General features: G+C 44.9%; 1 protein-coding gene across 1 annotated transcript in view; it reads right to left on the bottom strand.

The window, feature by feature from the left end:
* med13a (mediator complex subunit 13a) overlaps positions 1-18,565 on the bottom strand; it is a 79,851-nt gene that overhangs the window by 6,171 nt on the left and 55,115 nt on the right. Inside the window, exons 9-23 of the mRNA XM_030437929.1 lie at positions 17,495-18,262; positions 15,783-15,999; positions 12,568-12,598; positions 12,012-12,133; positions 11,641-11,731; positions 10,098-10,309; positions 8,909-9,105; positions 5,358-6,280; positions 4,485-4,652; positions 3,744-3,967; positions 3,250-3,439; positions 2,538-2,955; positions 1,964-2,195; positions 1,398-1,589; positions 331-554 (exon numbers count right to left, since the gene is read on the bottom strand). Of these exons, the coding sequence (XP_030293789.1) occupies positions 331-554; positions 1,398-1,589; positions 1,964-2,195; positions 2,538-2,955; positions 3,250-3,439; positions 3,744-3,967; positions 4,485-4,652; positions 5,358-6,280; positions 8,909-9,105; positions 10,098-10,309; positions 11,641-11,731; positions 12,012-12,133; positions 12,568-12,598; positions 15,783-15,999; positions 17,495-18,262 (4,209 nt within the window). The remainder of the gene's footprint in view (positions 1-330; positions 555-1,397; positions 1,590-1,963; positions 2,196-2,537; positions 2,956-3,249; positions 3,440-3,743; positions 3,968-4,484; positions 4,653-5,357; positions 6,281-8,908; positions 9,106-10,097; positions 10,310-11,640; positions 11,732-12,011; positions 12,134-12,567; positions 12,599-15,782; positions 16,000-17,494; positions 18,263-18,565) is intronic.

Below are 18,565 nucleotides of genomic sequence, written 5' to 3'. Positions count from 1 at the left end.
GCAAAGACATCAGGGCGTTGGTATCGTGCAGACACTTTGGTGACCAGTGCACCTTTTGTAAAGCTAGACATCTGTATTGCAGCCATGAATGAATAGATACGGGATATTCACAGAGAAAAAGTAATCAGTCCAAAATGTGGAGGATAATAGCCAGTCCCAGTGTGAGTGTTATGGTGTTCAGAATGCAATGAACCAGATTGTTAAAATTAAATAAAAGCATAGTGTCACAGCTAATACATTATTTCTGAGTTGTGTCACACCTGTTAAGTGGCATTTAGTGATTCCTAAAGATTGTCAATCAAGACTGTGAAGCTGCTAGATTAGACCTACCTGTTGGGTACATCTATGTTGATGATGCAGGTCTCCAGGAGTTCCCCATACAGGTCAGTGCACGTAGCCAGGATCCAGCGCTGGTCGTGGGACAGACAGTATCCCACAAACAGCACGTTGTATTTCTGTGACGCCTCCCCGAATGTCTCCCCGAGCTCCGTCTGCTTGTCCTTTACCGGTGCTAGGATGAATGGAGGTGTATACAGGCGCAAACACTCTGGCCTCTGCAGATTGGAAGGTGGAGAGAAAAAAGGGTTTAGGAAAAATGTTCGACCCTTCTGCACTGATGGATACAAATTTGACATGCTCCACATATGTAAATGGTGTGTACGCATGATTGGCTGCTGGTATTTCGCAGCCACATGAAATCCTTTCCTCAAATCCTAATTTCTGCTGAGTTCACATTTAGTGTATCCCTATAACGAAACACTGCCCCTTGTGTCACTCCAATTGTTCCATCCATATCCCAGCTCTACTAGCGAAGCAGCTCAACGTTTGCCAGTGTGTTAAACGGAAAAGGTAGCAATGGCTGCAAGAAAGTCAACTGAATTAGGTCCTGATCTAACGTGCCCCTTTGTCTAAACCTGGAGTCGAGATTCCATTATGGAGGTCTCAGGGAGCTAGCCAAGCAGATAATGGAAAGAAAACTCTGGACCAGCAGAGGGTTACAAGTTCCTTTGGTCCTGTTCCAGCAAAAAAAAAAAACTACAAGGATGGTTAGGACTAAGAACTCTATATCTTACTGCCTTTTATCTTTTCAGTGGCAGACTGAACACAGACAAGGCAAAAGGCTGGGTCAAATCAGGTCAGGTTCATGTCTGGTGGGAGAGCTCAAGGCAACTAAAATGCTGCTGTACGGGCCACAGTGTCAGCCTCTGTCTGCTCGCCTATCGATCAGAGGACAACCCTAGCATGTTGATGCTAACACACACAGCCGACAGAGTGCTGCTACTGATCAGCTAAAGGGCTAAACTGCAACTGCAAAGCAGTGCAACACATTTACAGTGGGGTTATGTCAAAAGAACAACAGTGCAAACTGCTCCATCTTGGCCATGCGTTGCATTTACCTCTGGGCTCTTCAGTGCTGTGTCAATGGCCAAACCGGGGCCGAAGCCCGTCAGTGACTTGACATTGGTGGAGGTGGGCAGCGGCCGTCTGCACTGAGCAAAGACAGAGAAGGCTAAAGACTTGAGGTGCTGGGCGTAGATATGACGGTCTTCACCTCGCACTGGCTGAAGCAGGTACTGGCACGGGACAATCTGAGGAAAAAGACACCAATCGTTAGACAAAGGAAACTTAACTGTACCATTCTCCCATAATGCTCTGACAGAAAAGTTGGGAAAAACTTTAGTCCAACTTTTCAATGATGACACTGGGTAAGAGCAGTATTGCTCTTGTACTTCCTACATTGTTAAGGAGTTTCTTTTTTTCTGGTCACGTGTGAATAAGTGTGGATAATTTACTGCTTCTGATGATGGCTAAGACAGCTACAATGCAATTGGGTGCAATCTGGTAACTTCAAGGAGTAACTGACACACTAACATTTAATTTTCTCTTATGCAGCTACCTTCATGATAATGAAATACAATACGGTCAGCAATTAAAATGTGGCTCTCCTGAGATCTCCACTTACCTGTACAGATATAGAATTGCGGATATGTGGGGGCAGTAACTGAAGCATCTCAAGGTAGCAGCGTAGCAAACCCAGCGTCCACACACTGGAGTGGGCCGGCACAGGCCCCGGGCCACCATCGGCCTCCTCATAGCTAAAGGGGTCCACGATGTAAACAACGATGGCAGGTGGATACGTGATGGCGTGGGACTCCCCGTCCGTGGGCACACCTACCTTCTCTCGTTCCAAAGTGCTGAAGTAGGCACAAGAAGTTCACACACACAGTGTTATAAGCATTATGTCCTTGGGTCAGTTCCTATGTTTTTTTCCTCAGCTTCTGAATGGCTGAGTCATATTTACACTGCTGGAAAATAAAGCCTAGCAACCTCATTGCTTAAATTAAATGACTTAGATACATATCAAGCCTTGAAGAAGATAAAATGTTGCTTATGGATTTATTGTTTTATTGCCATTGATAAAAGGAATGACCTATACGTCACAGAAGAACAAAGCTTGTTGTGATGTACACAACTGATCAAAAACATTCAGCTTTTTCTGAGATGATGGTGTGCATGCTTTGTGTGTCCTTAAGTACCTTTCAGGAGGCTCTGTGGGCCCCTGGGCCTGGCTGCTGGAGTTGTCCCCTGAGGTGCCAGTATTCTGGGTACCAGCCTGCTGTCCCAGCTGTCCACTCTGGGGGCCCCCTCCCTGGCCCTGGCTGCCGATGTTCCCAAAAGGAGGGAAAGAGGTGGGCTTGGCAGAAGGCATCCCGCTGCCAGGCTGGCCTGAGGATGTCACCAGGCTGTTGGATGACGCAGAGCCATTTGCGGATCCACTGTTGCTGCTGCCGTTGTTGGAAGCAGAGGAGCTTGCAGCGTTCACTGAGCCCTGCTGGCCTACTGAGCTGGAGGCAGAGCTAGAGAGTTGTGTGGATGATGACTGGCTAGACGAGGGCGGGGGAGTGGGCTGTGTGAGGAGGGAACTGTCCAATGGCTGTGATGCGAGGTATGGAGCTAAAGGCAGAAAGCATTGGATTTTTATTAATTACATCACACGAGAAAAATAAATACAAAAAAAATAAAAAGACACTCAATTTATTACATTTCAACTTCACCTCCTCCTACACCGATTTCAAGCTCTCTTTCAAGCAGCCAAGGCTGTCTTGCTAGCCTTTTTCATAACTAAATCAAGTGGTGTTGAAGGTGGAAACTTAGCAACAAAGAACTGACTGAGGAGAGCATTGAGCGAGAGAAAACTTAGGCACCATGAAGAATAAAAAAAAGCAGCCAGCTATAAATGACACATACCGAGGTTGTGGCGGCACACTTGTGCATAGAGTTTGAGCTTAGTGAAGGCGTCGCTGTTGCCGCTGGCAGCCTTGAGGAACCAGTCACTGACTGGCTGATCCACCAGGTTTTTTGCCCCATTTCCACCAACAAGGACTATGCCGTCGGGGTAGCCTTTAGAAATGGGCCGGTGCTGACCAAGTCGACATGACTATAGAAAAACAGATACAAGCAGAGTGGCAAAAACCACGAATGTGTGAACTGGTACACTGACGTCATTTTTAGGATAGTTAACTAGTGCAGGCTTGAGTGTAATTGCAGTGCTTCTTTAATCATGGATCATGTCAACAACAAAATATTTTTTACACGTGTCCAATAGAAAGTGATTATTCTATCAGGTTTTAGTGTTAGATTATTATTGTACTTGCATAATTATCTGCCAAACCTGAGGTGTAGAGAAGAGAGTGTAACATTTGGATAGTGCTAATGCTCAAGCGTTTTATCAGATTCTCTACCTCGTAGACAGCTGTGAGGTCTCGGAAGAAGCTCTTGGCACCGCTGAGCAGGGCCTCGTTGTCAGGACAAACCACCAGGTACCCAATGTCCCGTTGGGAGCCGAAGGGATCCAGCAACAGTTTCTCCCAGTAGGGCAGACCAAACGGAGACAGTACCACAAAGTCATACTCATAACCCACCAGGAAGGTGGGAATGGGCAGGGGCTCCGGGGACTCGTCAGTGCCTGTGGGAGCGGAGTGGAAGGAGGAGGAGGAGGAGGAGGAGGAGGAGAGGAGGAGGAGGAGGAGGAGGAGGGGTACACAAGGTGTGGAAGGAGACAGAAAGAAAGCAATACCAGTGAGCGAGTGTTGTTAACAGGTAAGGTGTCAGCCAGCCTCCCTCCTCCTTCTGCCCTCCAATGTGATCAGAGTGTGAGGTCACCAAACTATCTGACAGCTCCTCCCAACAGAGCTGACATCTGAACCACAGCAGAGGGACCACACTGCATATTGATCTGACATCAGCCAGAGTTTTTCTACCCCCAGAGACACACATCCCAAATGTCACACACACACCAACAAGATGTTGACATCATCTCTACAGTCCCGGATTGGACCATCAGTTTTGAGGTTTTTCAAGAATCACACTCATCATATATACAGTATATATGATTATGATACAGCTAAACAAGATGGTAGCAAAGTGTAAGTCACAACTGTATTTCAAGTGAATAACCTTCCCCAGATTGTCCCCAGCTTTACCGTAAGAGCCCCGTCCAGCCATCTTGTGGAACTGCTGCCAGGTGAGGGGACCCTGAACGCCCCACGACCTTACCGTCCTCTTCTTCTGGATTGCGTCCTGGAGTAGAGGCTGGAGGGATAACAGCACCCGCAGCACGTCCTGAGAGCACAGTGCACTCACGTCCACTGCTGGAGAGAGAAACGGGGAGGGTACAGATTATTCAAAACGTAAGAATCTCGACACTTAAAAAGTGTATGATTATCTCTTCTAGTCCTACATTTAGTTATGGTTATTTGTAAACATCTAGATGTAACTTTCGGCCTTTTGGACATATACAAGTTTGACTTAAAATTAATTCTGTTTCTGATAAAGTGATGAGGAAAATATAAATTGGATATATTACTACAAAGTTTACAAAAATTAGTCAGGGGTCATTTGGATTATCCCCATGTTAGAAGTAGCACTGTTAATTTACCATGTTCTCCACAATAAAAAAAAAAGGAAAATCTTAACTGGGGTCTTTACTCCAAAGTTGACCAAATTATGATTTATGATTCATGAAGTTCAAGTTTCATCTTTTTGAAGAATATTCTCAAAAAGGACAATATCTCAAAACAAAACAATCTCAGGTAGTCTATTGGCACCGCAAAAACAAAATGTTTCAAAACAATCTCTGCAAACATTTTTCCACATGAACGTTGATAAATACATTTTTTTCTAGTTTGGCTCTGCTTTTGTGGTGAAGAAATGTTTTTTAAGAATGATTATTTGCCTCTTTCAACTATTTTGAGGTTGAATAAAAACAGGCCAAAAACTACAGATGCCAAAAATTGGACAAATAAAGAGTTTGGTGTCCACGCATTAAAAACAATCTAGAATTCCATATTTCTCACCGTTTTGTTTGGCCCAGTGGTGCAGGCAGGTGCTCTTGACCAGCGCCTCGTCCACCTTGCCACCCGACATGTTGTCCATGAACTGTCTGCCGTGCTCCAGCGCCATGTAGCAGTCGCTGTGGTAGTCCTTCTCCTCCACTCTCACACAAGGTGGTACTGGAGCCCCGCTTGGCCCCCGTGTCACTATGTCATGCTCCAGGGTTGAAATGGGTGAAAAGGGGTTCGTACACTGGTCCTGCAGGAGGAGAATGAGCTCATCTGGTACGCGGTCACCCCTTCCGACTCCTGATTTCTCCAGCGAGGATAGCCGCAGCTCCTCAAAGCGCTTTTCTGCCTCTCGGCTGACGTCCGAGCCGCGGCCGATGATATCCAGCTCATCCTCCAGGAAGAGGCCCGAGCCGTTGCCGTAACGCCGGTTGACCACGGCGCTGAAGCCGCAGCTGCAGGTTTCCTGGGCCTCGCTGACTGGGTCGCTCAGGTACACGCCCACATCAGCTCCTTTTATGTTCATGTTACATACACAGATGCAGCAGCTGTCAAAGTTGCAGTCCTTGAAGAGGTTCATGACGGACTCCGAGAGGATGAGGGTGACGTAGAGGCTGTGGGCCTCGGGGATGGAGGGGACGGTGGCCGGCTCGACTGAGTTGAGCGGTCGGCACGTGGAGGGGGTGGATGCTGGAGAGTATAGGTCCGAGTTCTCGTATTTGAGTGAGCCCTGGACGCTGGAGGGGCCTCGAGGTGTGCGTGGAGTGCGTGGTGTACGTGGGGTGGGTGCAGAGAAACGTGGGGTGGCGGGTGATGGCAGGATACCTGTGCCACTGTTACTTGGCGGTGCACTGTTGGACATGAAGGGTGTGTGGGTCTGAGGGGTGTAGGTCTGGCTGTAGTCCTGATCCATGGTGCTGCCTACACTAGGGATGTTACTGAGGGCAGAAAGAGAAAGACAAGAATTAGAAAAAGGAAAAAGAAAACTTTCCCTGTTGATTAAACTCATTTTCTCAATTAGTTTCTTGGTCTATAAAATGTCAGAAAATGATGTAAAAAGGCCAATTAGTATTTCCCAAAGCCCAAGATGACGTCCTTAAATGTCTCGTTATATCCACAACACAAAAAGATATTAACTTTACGGTCAGAGAAGCAAAGAACCTAAAAAATATTCACATTAAAGAAGCTGGAAATGAGAGATGTATAAACATGTTTCTTTTAAGAACTTGAAGAAAATAGTTGGCAATTAATCAAATACTTGACATCTAATTGATGCTTAATACACATGTCTGACAGTGTAAGCCAGGGGAGTCGGTGGTTGTTCGGGGTATTTCTGTGATGTCCAACAAAGCCACTTGCACAGTGAGAAATGATTCCTATTAGACAATGAATAAGAGTAACTATTTTAATGTCAGCCTCCAATGTCAGCGTTCTTAAATTTACCACATTCTTCACAGTAAAAGAAAAAAAAAAAAACTCAACTGTGGTCTTGATTTACTGTACATTTAAATGAGGCATGAAAAAGAACGAAAACTCCCTGCACAGCACATCCTCGTGTTCTCTTTTAAACCCAAAGCAGCAATGTTCCCCACATTGCTTCAAATAACAATATACTGTTACCCAACTGTCTCACTGCATTTGTGAAGAGAGTTCGCGCAATAAGGCAGTAGGGCACGACCACATTCACAACAAAAGGAATGCAGAGTGGGTTTAAACTGCACACATGTTTACACATGAGAGAAGAAGAATGCATGATGGAGAGTGAGAGAATGGGAAATGGGTAGCAAAGAGAGGCAGCAGGAGAGAGAAAGACATTCAATAAACATTTCAATGAGTGGCCCTCTGAGGTAAGGTTTATTTTTGGGCTGGCAAGCAACAGTGAGGAAAGCATCGGGGGGGGGGGGGGGGGGGGGGAAACGACAGAGAGAGTATGAGAGAGAGAGTGACTGAGCATGCGAGTGAGAGAGAGATGGAGGGAGGGTGAGCACATCATGTCCCGAGCTGTATGTGGGGAACAACTTCTGGCACGGACCCATTAGGAGGAAGTCCCTGCACAGCTCTCCCTCTCTCTGCTGCAGCCAGGGCACGTTCAAGACGCAGACAAGAAGGCAACGCAAACGTAACATATGTAGATCTATACCCATGACTTCTTGGACACTGGCCAAGCTTAGTCAAATGCAGAAACTGCTCCCTCCCCTGAAAAGTCCACCTTAACCGGGCTTAACACTCCAATTACACACTTAATAAGAAAAAGAACATAATGAGCCCTACTCATATTAAAACTATTTTAAATGCACCTTTGTTGCTTGCTCTGCTCTACATTTCCTGTCATGCTCCAGTGTACTCTAAAAAAAACTTAATAATCATCAGGCAGAAGTATAGCCCCACAGTTGCAATTAGCTCTGCTGCGAAAATATTTAATTCCTTCTTATGCAAAAGTCAGTCAATATTTCCAGCCCTGAACCTGCTGGATAAACTGCAAGCTGACACTTCACTTCTATGTTATTAAACCACACATTACTCCTTTCTTATGAGGCAAAACATTTTCCAATCACGACCATATCTGAGGAAATGCTTCGGCATTCACTCCCGGCCAGTTTATTAGCCCACAGCATTTGTGTTTTTTGTGTAAAATTGAATGATTTGCGGTGCAATAAAATTCAGCCAAACACAGTAAGTGAGGCTGACATTGTTAAAAGCTGAAATAAGAAGTGCATCATGGTGAAAGTTTCTGCTCAGAGTAGCAAGATTAGATATAGATCAGCGAACCCTTCAAGTTTGGTGAGCCTGCCAGATTTCATGTACCCGGGTCAATGCAACACATGGGAATACTAAATTTAAGCCCCCACAAATGTAAAACAGCTTGCCTGCTCTGATTACAAAAAAAAAAAAAATTGAGAATCAATAGAACAAAAGACAGTTTGTGTTAGGACGTCTCTGATAAGAGATCCCCGTGTGTGTGTGGAGAGTAGCAGAGGTGTGGCTGTGAGGACTTCAGAGGAACTGTGACAGATATGCTAGAGACTCCATGCTGCTATGAGCAGTGAGGTGGCATGGAGCCGCTGTGGGGGCCCATCTCACCACTCCAGTGATAATCCTCATCTTCAACCAAGAAGGCATTTTGCACTCATTTCCCTGCTCTGCCTGAGGCAGCCATGCATGAGAAATTGAGCAGCCTGCTATGGGGCTGTCCATGGGAGAGACCGGAGGATGTGCGGACAGAGAGGGAGCACAGTAGCAGTGTATGCTTCCTTGCACACAAAATGCAAACCAAGCAGCACAGCCTTGGCATTTCTTCAGCGGGTTTAGATTAGAATGCCTCAGTAACCATCATGATAAATTATGAACGATCTCTGAAACGAGTTAGATAAAAAATTATTCAGAAATAAGGCATGTAGAGTGTCAGCGAGACCTGGCACTCACACCACTGAAACCACTTGATGTGATTCTGATAAGAGGAGGGTTTTACAGATCGCGCTTTACTGCCTATCCACAGTTATTTCACATTAAAGATCTCAGCAGCGTAACAACAGCAACCCCCACACACTAGCACTACAGCAGCATACCTGTCCTTGTTGAGAAAGGTCATGACAGGCACGGGGTTGAGCATCTCTCTGCCCATGGTCCAGCTCGGTCGGTAGATGCAATCCTCTGGTATTTTGATAGGTGGGAGACACTGGCTGGGCAATGCCTTCAGAGGAGCGAACATGGAGCAGCCTACGAACGCCTGGCACAGCTCCGGCTTGTACACGAATGAATAGTCCTACAAGATGGACAGAAAATAAGGGAGAGAAAAAAAAACAGTTAGGGCACAGGGAAACATGCCAAATTGCAACCTCAGAATGAAAAACAAAATAAACAAAATATAAATCAAGGCATTGCTAACACTTTGCAGCCTTACATTCCTTCTACAAAACATCTGTGGAACCTTCAACTTAGTATCTCCAATTAGACTACTTATGCCTGACACAGAGCGCAAACTTCGCATTTCCAGGAGCTAGAAAATGAATCATGGTGTGTGCAATTAGGCCCTCACAATAACTACAGTAGTTGAATAATGATGTTCCAGAAATGCCACACTATTGTAATTTTTAAAACGTGTTTTGGCATCGACTAGTGATAATATAATTAATGCAAACACATTCTTTTGATTCTTAAGACCCTGAGACACTGGGATTGTAATTTGAAACAAATATAACAAAATATATAATATAAATATTATAATTTAAAAAAATCACAGCAGTAAAACCTTAAATTATCATGCTATGCAAAAAAGAAAACTGCATGTAAACAAAATGGGCAATATTGAGGACAGCAAAATATGCACAATTAATCTTTGACATGAATACCTTGACAGGCCGGCCTGTGATGACACTATCTGCTCATTAAGATATTTCAAAGTGTTTGCAATTTATTAAAAGTCAGTTGAAAAATTTGAATTAAATTAAAATTGGTTATTTTTTAGTCACAAAGAATCTAAAATTATTTGTATTCTAGTTGAAACCTCAGGGGTAGAAATTCTCTATACCTCATATTACTCTCAGAACTGCATTCCTAATCTGAACTGCAGCCTCTGACCAAGTGGCCGGCCAGTTGCCTCAAAACGAGCATGACCGAGAACATATATCCACCAACCATCATTTACTTTGACTTATAACATCTATGAATTCTGGCGGTAAATTCAACCTAATGGTTTGGTCAGTCAGTCATTGACGCTGCAATAATCCACGACAGGTTTACTGAGTCTCACCCCACCTTGATCTCAGATGGCTTGGGGCTGCAGAAGCTCTCCTCCACCTCAATCTTGAAGTGTCCCCCCAGAGACGAGGTGCCGTCCAGCGTGGTCATGCCAGGGTTGGCCTCCATGCTGCCGTAGTCCTTGCTGCACATGTTCATAGGTGAGTAGCCCATGATGTGCTGCTCTAGGGAGGGAGGCGTGGGAAACATTTGGTGCAGGTCTGCTGAGCCTGTGGAAGAGAGAAACAAGGGGACATCAGAATATGACTTGGATTGTAATGTGTTTGAGTGGGAACGAGTGCAATAGGGATGGCAAGTCTACTACAGCAGTTTTGCACTTATAATAAAGCTTTGCACTGCTAAATGTGCTGATAATGAGATCAAAATTAACTGTATTTGGTTTACAATGTTTTAATTGCCCAATACACAGCACTTTGAGACACAAACTATCTCTTAAGATAACAATTATGGGAACATGAGGACAACATCATATAGTAAGTTGGACAATTCTAAGCTGTTAGAGCTCTGTTAGTGCTTCTGTCAAGATGCTTGCTCGGCAACCAAATATGACAAGGAGCCGTCTTTACAGGCAGCCACCGTGTAAACACAAAACAGATGAATACTTATTAGATAAGCTTTAAGTCTAACAGGCATCTCTCCCACGGCTGATGAAATGTTTACATAGTATGTCACAGTTCAATTGGCATGTTCGTTCAATTTTTTAATTTATATAATAGTGACAATATTTACGGCTGTTTATACAAAGTTGAGAGGTGGGTAAAACAGAAGTGCCTTCTTTTTATAGTAATTTGCACACTACTGAATGACTGGTTTCCTGGTGAAGATATCTATGTATATCTCTTGGCAAAGAGAAAGGCAAAGGCAGAGACTATACGCAGGGAATATAGGAATATAAGACTCACAACATGTTTGTAGTATTTGTAGTGTATTTCTTCAATGGGGCCTAAAATACACATGTATAAGAGACTGTACCAGTGTCTGCTCATGAAACTAAAGACAAATGGTTAATCTGAGACCAATTTGCTTCAGAGTAATATATGTCCTAAAATTCTCCTTAGTCTTTTAGTCTCATACGTTAAAATATAAGAATAACTTAATAAAAAAAAGATGTCACAGAATATACTGTGTGGCACAGTCATGGTCAAGCCAACAAATTGCAAACTGTCAGCTGCAACCTAAACACTCATGTACTGTGAAGTCCAAACCATATTCACCACCACTAGGTGGCCAAGTCAAGGGTGAGCATCAACGATGCTTGCATAGTAAAAGCCTTTATCTTAATTAAAGGATTTAAAGGATATGTTGCCATTTCACTTTTGTGAAATTTTGAGCAGGGGGAATACTACAATTTAAAACTGAATTGACTTCTGGCAAAATCTAAGTGTACCACTCTTAATTTTCAAAGGACTGGCATGGATGATGAATTGGATTCTAGATCAACACTTCAGGTAAATCCATCCTTGCAGGTTAAAGTGACACGGCACATTAGTGTTCAGGGAAGAAAGAGAGACATCAGTGCTGACATGTTGGTGATACATACTAATGCAGGACACAGGGTCCAAAGTGGACTGCTTTGGTTCCTTGCCACCAAATTTCTCGTCCGTTCCATTCACCGGTCGCCTGGAGCCAGGCTGTGGACAAAAAAGAGAAGTACTTTAGTACATGATCATTTTGGTAACTCAAAAAATCAGTCAATAAATAATACCACTCTAAATGTATTCCTGTCATATTTCCCACACCCGAGGGCCTGCGAGTCAGTATCATACATGTCATTTTCAGTGAAGACACTGCTCTGGCACAAAAATGCCAGTGGAAACACAGACTCTCACACCCACATACACAAATACATCACCACCCCAGTCTGGGTGTAATGAGATATTCATTGCAGCGTGAGCCAAGGTCTCTACTAACCGCCAGATCATCCTCGTCCGAGTTGAAGAGGTTGTCCAGGTCGTTGATGGACACCACCAGGTCTGTCTCATGGATCAGGCTGGTGGAGGCCATGCGGTTGGAAGCAGCTGCCCGCTGAGCATCTGCGCGAACAAATATACTTACTGTTAATACTAAAATATCTTTGGTTTTACTTCTTGTCCACATGATGAGCTATGATTGTTTATGCAAACTGGCTACCTTGATTGGCTTCAATTTACTTTGCATTCAGCCAATTCAGGAGAGAGATTTTCTTCCAAATTCAATAACTGAAATGTTTGTGGCATGACGAATCGGATGTATGAGATTTAAATGAAAAATTACTGAGAAAGAATGTTCCTCATTATGTAAATGATTGTAGTCTCCATTAACGAAACATTGGAAAGACTGGACTGAAAGTAGCAGACAAGGTTTTATTTGGTATGCTGAATGAATACCGTCAGTTCTTTCTTGAGTTTGGCAGTATGGCTATATGTGTTTATGTGACAGCAGCCAATCAGAAAAAAACAAGGGAGTAGATCATAGAAAAGATCCTTACCATCTGAAGGACCCGCTCCTCCATCTTCACCCTGTTAGGAAAAAGAAAGACGGGATGGTTAGGAGGAGGGGGCGAATAAAGGCACATACCAATAGAACCAGACAGATAGATCCAACAGAGAATATTTGATTAAACGAAGCTCGGTATGTGAAGTCCAGACAGACAAATTGTTTATAAAAACATGACACCAGTCTTATGTCTATGAAGCTTTGTCTTGTACTTAATGAGGGCCTGCAGCTGAGCAGAATCTGTTTCATTACTGTGTTAACATGTGAGTGTTTGAAATCCTTTGAGTCCATAACTGTAATTAAGAACGATACAAAGAAATCTGACTGGACCACAGTTGGGATACATCAATGCAGAATATGGAAATAAACAAAGAATAACATGTGTCATCGAGCAGCCACACGGACTTACTGAGGGGGGTCCCTTCTCTAATTGAGGCAAAAATGATAACAATAATAGTAATAAAAAAAAAAGAGAGAGAGAGAAAATAGGAAGAACAGAGAAAATGGACTGCTTGCCTCTGCTGTGGCAAATGAGATTTCCAGAGTGGATCAGAGTGAAATCATGATCCAAGGAATGGCCTCTTAGGCTCCCACCCAGACATCAATATGTGGGAGGGCCAGCCTTCTGTCTGTGTGTATGTGTGTGCTCTTATGGCGGGTTGTGTGTACACTATGTGCTGAGACAGTTCTAGCTGGGAAACAGGAATGTTATGTCCTAGCCATTGATTTCATTATGTTCCAGGGCTTTTCTCTGAGTAACGCAGGCTTTAATCTGTCTCCCTTTAAAGGACCAATCCACAGCAGAGCACTACATCTGCACCAAGGCCACAATCTATATGTGGTAATGATGCTTTGACCCCTTATCAATAACGTGGCCTTGGGTGGGAATGTGTGCATGTCTTGAGTCTTTACATATTGCAAAAGCTTGTTTAGCTACAAGCATGCCTGGTTCAAACTATCCCATCACCCTTTCCCCTCCATCTCATTTACCCTCGAGGCTCAGACACAGGCGCACCACTCCTCTGTAATGGTATGTTGATGAGATGACTGTGCTTTACAGCATGTGTCACACCGGTCAATAACTCTGCAGTTTGATTTTCATAGAGTGATCGCTGGAGATGCTCATATACAGTTCACAGTAGGTCGCTGCATTCTGTAGTGAGCCAACAGTAAGTGGTTAAATATTCTGAACTATGAATAAAGAAGATGTTGCGACAGCTTATCCTGCTCCAAATCTATGAAGAGGAAATTCTCTTAGTGCTCCACATTTATATTCCTCAACAGCCAGGTAGAAAGCATCTTGCAGCTACAAAGACTGAAAAAAATGCTCAAGAGAACGGCCCTTACAAGGAGGAACACCCACACACAACACACACACCACACGAAGCAGACAGTGGAAGGGCTCCATTGCACACACTGCTCTTCGGGGACTCTCCACTCCACTGAGAGCTGCCTTCACCCTTACATTCCAGCACAGACCGGGGGGGGGGGGGGGGGGGGGGGGGGGAGAACAGAAGAGAGGGAAATATTTGAGTGCGCTTTTTAAGCTTAATGGTTCAGTGAGCCAGGTTTGATGCTGTGGTTAGACTCCTGGCTCAGTGAAGCCTGATGCAAACATGCAGCCAAGCACGCGCACACACACACACACACACACACACACACACACACACACACACACACACACACACACACACACACACACACACACACACACACACACAGAATCTCCCTTTCAATGCTGGGGGCAATCCACAGCTAACAGGTGGCCCTTGTCTGGAGCCGGAGCCAACAAACCCAGAGGCAGAGGAAGAGGACTATGGTGGGAAGTGGAAGGAGGGAGAGGGCAGATCAAATAGGAAAAACATAACAACTTAAAGGAAATTAGACAGGCTAACTATTTGGTGTTCCTGTGGGCTCAACTAACAATGCTGGATCCAGGGATGGCTTCCTGTTCAGTTAGACTTGGGCAGCGACAGCGGATGTATGCGGAAAGTGGTTGCACTGTTATTTTTAGTGCAGTATTGCTGAGGATGCTGATGGCCTATTTTTCTACTTCGCCTGCTCCCTGATCTTAAAGTTGGCCCCTCTTGTCCCCCTTTTACCTTAAGCGACTGCTGAGGAAGGCGTGGATGAAGTGGTAACTCTCCGTGCTGCCTTTTAGGAGGGCTTCACACCGCTAAGCATTTTTCAAACTGTCAAAGCCTTTTTTTGCATTAAATTCAATGGGGTGTGGCTGCACACAGGAATGAAAGCAGCCAACTTGGAAAAAGCACTGCGTGTGGCTTATTTCTAGGCAGAGTGGAGTTCAATGTGGACCGTTTTTCAGGTCAAGTAGTCACACTATAGAAATGGCAGGCTCGAGTTGACGTTTATGATAAGAACCACTGAAAGCACCACCAGAGCTGTATCAATATCTTGCCAATATCTTTTTTCATAGAAATCTGTCACTTGCCAGAAGTCAAAAACAACATTTCTTCGCATGTGAACATTTCTGCCCAAGTCATGTCAGCCAGATATCCATCAGCAATGGTGGCTGTTCAACAATGAATACGACAACTCTCATGATCTCATGGCCATTATGTCTTTTGTTTTGTTTTGATTTGGAGACCGCTAGCAGCAGAAATGACAAACTGTGCGCTAAAATATCCTGTGAGATAAACTTTCCTTAATTACAAATTCCTAAAATTTAAGTTTAGTTTTTTTATTTCAACTGCAAAATTAAATTTGAATTACACATTTTCAACGAACAGCATCAGAATAAATGCATGAATGTATGAGTGCAACAAAACCTGAGTGCAATATCCAATATCAGTCGTTTGAAATAAGATGCATATAGCAGAGTAAAGTGGAGCATATGTCGTGGGAGATGCAGTTAGATGTTTCAGGGATGCACAAAGGCAATGGTTGCTAATACATAAATGCAATGCCCTTTGTCAGTATGGAAACAAGTTGCAAAACATTTTTCACAGCAAACACGTATTCAATTCATTTGTATCCCATTTAGTTGAGATTCCAGATGTAAGACAAAATATATAGTTGTACCATGGTCTTGCAATTTGCCTGGCCTCTCTTTGATGCTCTTGTCCAGAGAAATTTAGCAAATTTAGCAAAAGGGAACACTTTAACAGGAAGCTACAATACACTTATTAAATCTTGCAAGGGTCCAGTTCAGAAACATTCCTCACTCCTCCGCTCAACCAGCCTTACCTTATGTTTCTTGCCTGGCTCACGCTCCCCGCCTGCCTTATCCTTCTTGTTCGAGAATGTGAACTTGACATCTCCTTCCTCGAAGGCATAGGGATCCACCTCCGGCTCGTGATCTCCGTCGGTTATGGTAGCAGATAGGTACTGGTTCCTCCTGGCTCGATACATCTGAACGCGTTCTTCAGACACCTTCAGTGGACATTTGGATGTGGACATCACCCTGGGAAGATGGAAATCAGTTTTAAGTGTTAGCACTGGATTATCTTAGATGACCATCAGAGAGAGTTACATCTTACGGGATATCACCCAGTCATTCCATTCCAAGAGCTATACTTCACTTACTGTGTACAGTACAGTACCAGTGTAAAAGAGCAGTCAGATTACATTAAATATTACAGGAGAGTTCTATGTGAGCAGAGAAGTATCAAACCCACTACTTCATATGATTTCCCGTTTCAAATTTTGGCAACAGGAACATTTCCTCAACTACTCTGTTTTGGCCTGATGCTGCCTGATATCATATGTCACATTTGCTACCATGTTTATCTGCAGAAACAGAAATGGCAGCAATTGCAAACAGTTCTGACAGCTGTCATGTAGCAGAACTGGATGCATCATGTTTGTTGTCAGACAATTACATTTTGAGCAGATTTATAGAAACGTGGTGACTGCCACGCTGACTGCTCCTAACACTTACAGACAGACACATTTATCACTTGTTACTGTGACAGGGCTCCTCAAAATCTCGTATGTGGCTCTGACTGTGGCCTACTTGTTCCTTATATGTAACAGGACAGGGAGGGATGGGAAAGCAGAAAACTACCGGGAGCTCGAAAGGAGAGGAGGGGCTGACCCAACTTAGGTGTTATCCCTCCCCTTCGCTGCCTCCTATATTTTTTTGTACTTCTGTCCTCTCGTCATGCCTGTCCAGCTCTGATGTGAGGTGATGGTGTGCAGTGGCCTGGGCCAGAGATTAGCCGCCATTCAGAGCAGTGGCTGGAGGATTACAGCTCTCTAGAATAGCCCATCCAGGCGGCTGGTCCCCTTGGGATTGCATAACCCCGTCAAAAATTCCCATTACAGCCACCCTACGGCCTGCTGGTCACTCTGTCTTCCTGCCTTCACACCGGACAAGCCCCCACCCCCTGCTCTAACCATCTGTGATCGTCTTCCTTGCTTGCAGCTCCTACTTGGTGCAAGACTGTCTCCAGTGCCTGCCAAACTGACTGTATTTCTCTCAGCTTCAATTGTATTACAATAGGAGAGAGTTTTATCTTTATCCAATCCTACCATTACTCTACCACTCTCATAGCCCCAGTGTGTGTGTGTGTGTGTGTGTGTGTGTGTGTGTGTGTGTGTGTGTAGAACCAATGAGTAGTGCCGGCCCTGCACATTGGTGATGTGTGATGTATGATGTCAAAAGGGCACATAGCAAGAGATTAACATGCTGTGTGTGGCTAAGCGCTATGCCCAACATTCAGAAACTGCAGGACGAGAAAGGGGGAGAAGGTGGGTTGTGCATCATTACTCTTTCAAAACAATTTTCTCTGGTCTATTGAAAGTGCTCCAAAGCGGCCTGGGGCCACTTTCCAGGGGAAAAGGCGGGAGGGTCTGGATGCCTAACTGCTCGGTCAGTCTATGAATGACTTTATCTCCACACGTGTGAAAAAAAAAAAAGACAGAGCATTGATTGTTTATTGGCATGTGTCACTCACTCTGTGACCGACACCAGGTTGTCTTGCGATGCCGAGGCGTCGTCCCTCAGCTTGTCCCCCGGCAGTAGTAGCGTGGGCAGCTCGGCTTCTTTCCTGCGGGGTAGGCTGAATAACCGCCATGGTGCATGGGAGCTGTCCTCCTCCAAGTTGACCGCTGCGCCAACATACACGGTGGGCTCAGGGGGCTCAGAGTAGGTCGAACCTCCGGGGTGGGAGTGGGAGTGGGAGTGGGAGTGATGGGAGTGGAAGTGCTGATTCAGACCCTCTGGCCCTCCGGGCTCCTCGCCGCCACCCTTCACCCCGACCAAGCAGGGCTCCGGGGGTGGCTGGTAAAAGTGTTGGCTGTTGGGGGTTGAAGGGTTCTTCATGCCCTCCCCTGACTCTTCGCTACGCTCGCAGGGGTGGGGGCTAAGTGGAGGGGGTTGGGGCGAGTTGGCCTGTTCCGACGGCCCAGTGCTGATCACCCCACTATGGAGCTGGGGGGCTTTTTGGAGGGAGGATACATCCGCAGAGCGTATACTGGTGAATCTTCCTCCATCCTGACCCCTCATGGCTAACCTCTGGCCGGCTGTTGCCTCTGTGTCTATTGAGGCATCGTCGCTGGTCAAACTGCGATGATGAAAGGGTGTTTGGGGTCTTTTCTGCTGCTTGTCACCTTTCTCTGGCTTCTCTCCCCCAGCTTTGTGCTTAGTAGGGGGCTGGGAGGGCTGGCCAGCTGACTGAGCTTGGCCTGGGGTGCTACCCATTCGCTGCTTTACTGACTTGTATCTGCAAGACAAACAGGTACATGTGTTACTACTGGTGACATAAACAAAACAGCAGCAGAGACAAAAATAATCTATCTCACCATGACAATGCACAATTTATTATTTTTTTTATCTAATCCTGTGCAGTTTGTGTAAAAAATTAATAAAAAATCGCCCTATAAATCCTTCCATCTGCTTCTTCTAGAAAACATCAATTACCTCAATTACTCTCACCTGCAACATAGCATCCTCACTAATTAAACTCAAATCAATTAGCAGGCCGACAATTAAGCTGAATGAGTGTAAGGCTGCAACACATAATCCA

This window comes from Sparus aurata, chromosome 13, assembly GCF_900880675.1.
Source record: "Sparus aurata chromosome 13, fSpaAur1.1, whole genome shotgun sequence".
In the NCBI taxonomy this organism is placed as follows: domain Eukaryota; kingdom Metazoa; phylum Chordata; class Actinopteri; order Spariformes; family Sparidae; genus Sparus; species Sparus aurata.
The sequence above is the reverse complement of the archived record's forward strand: the minus strand, read 5'-3'. Positions and strand labels throughout refer to the sequence as shown.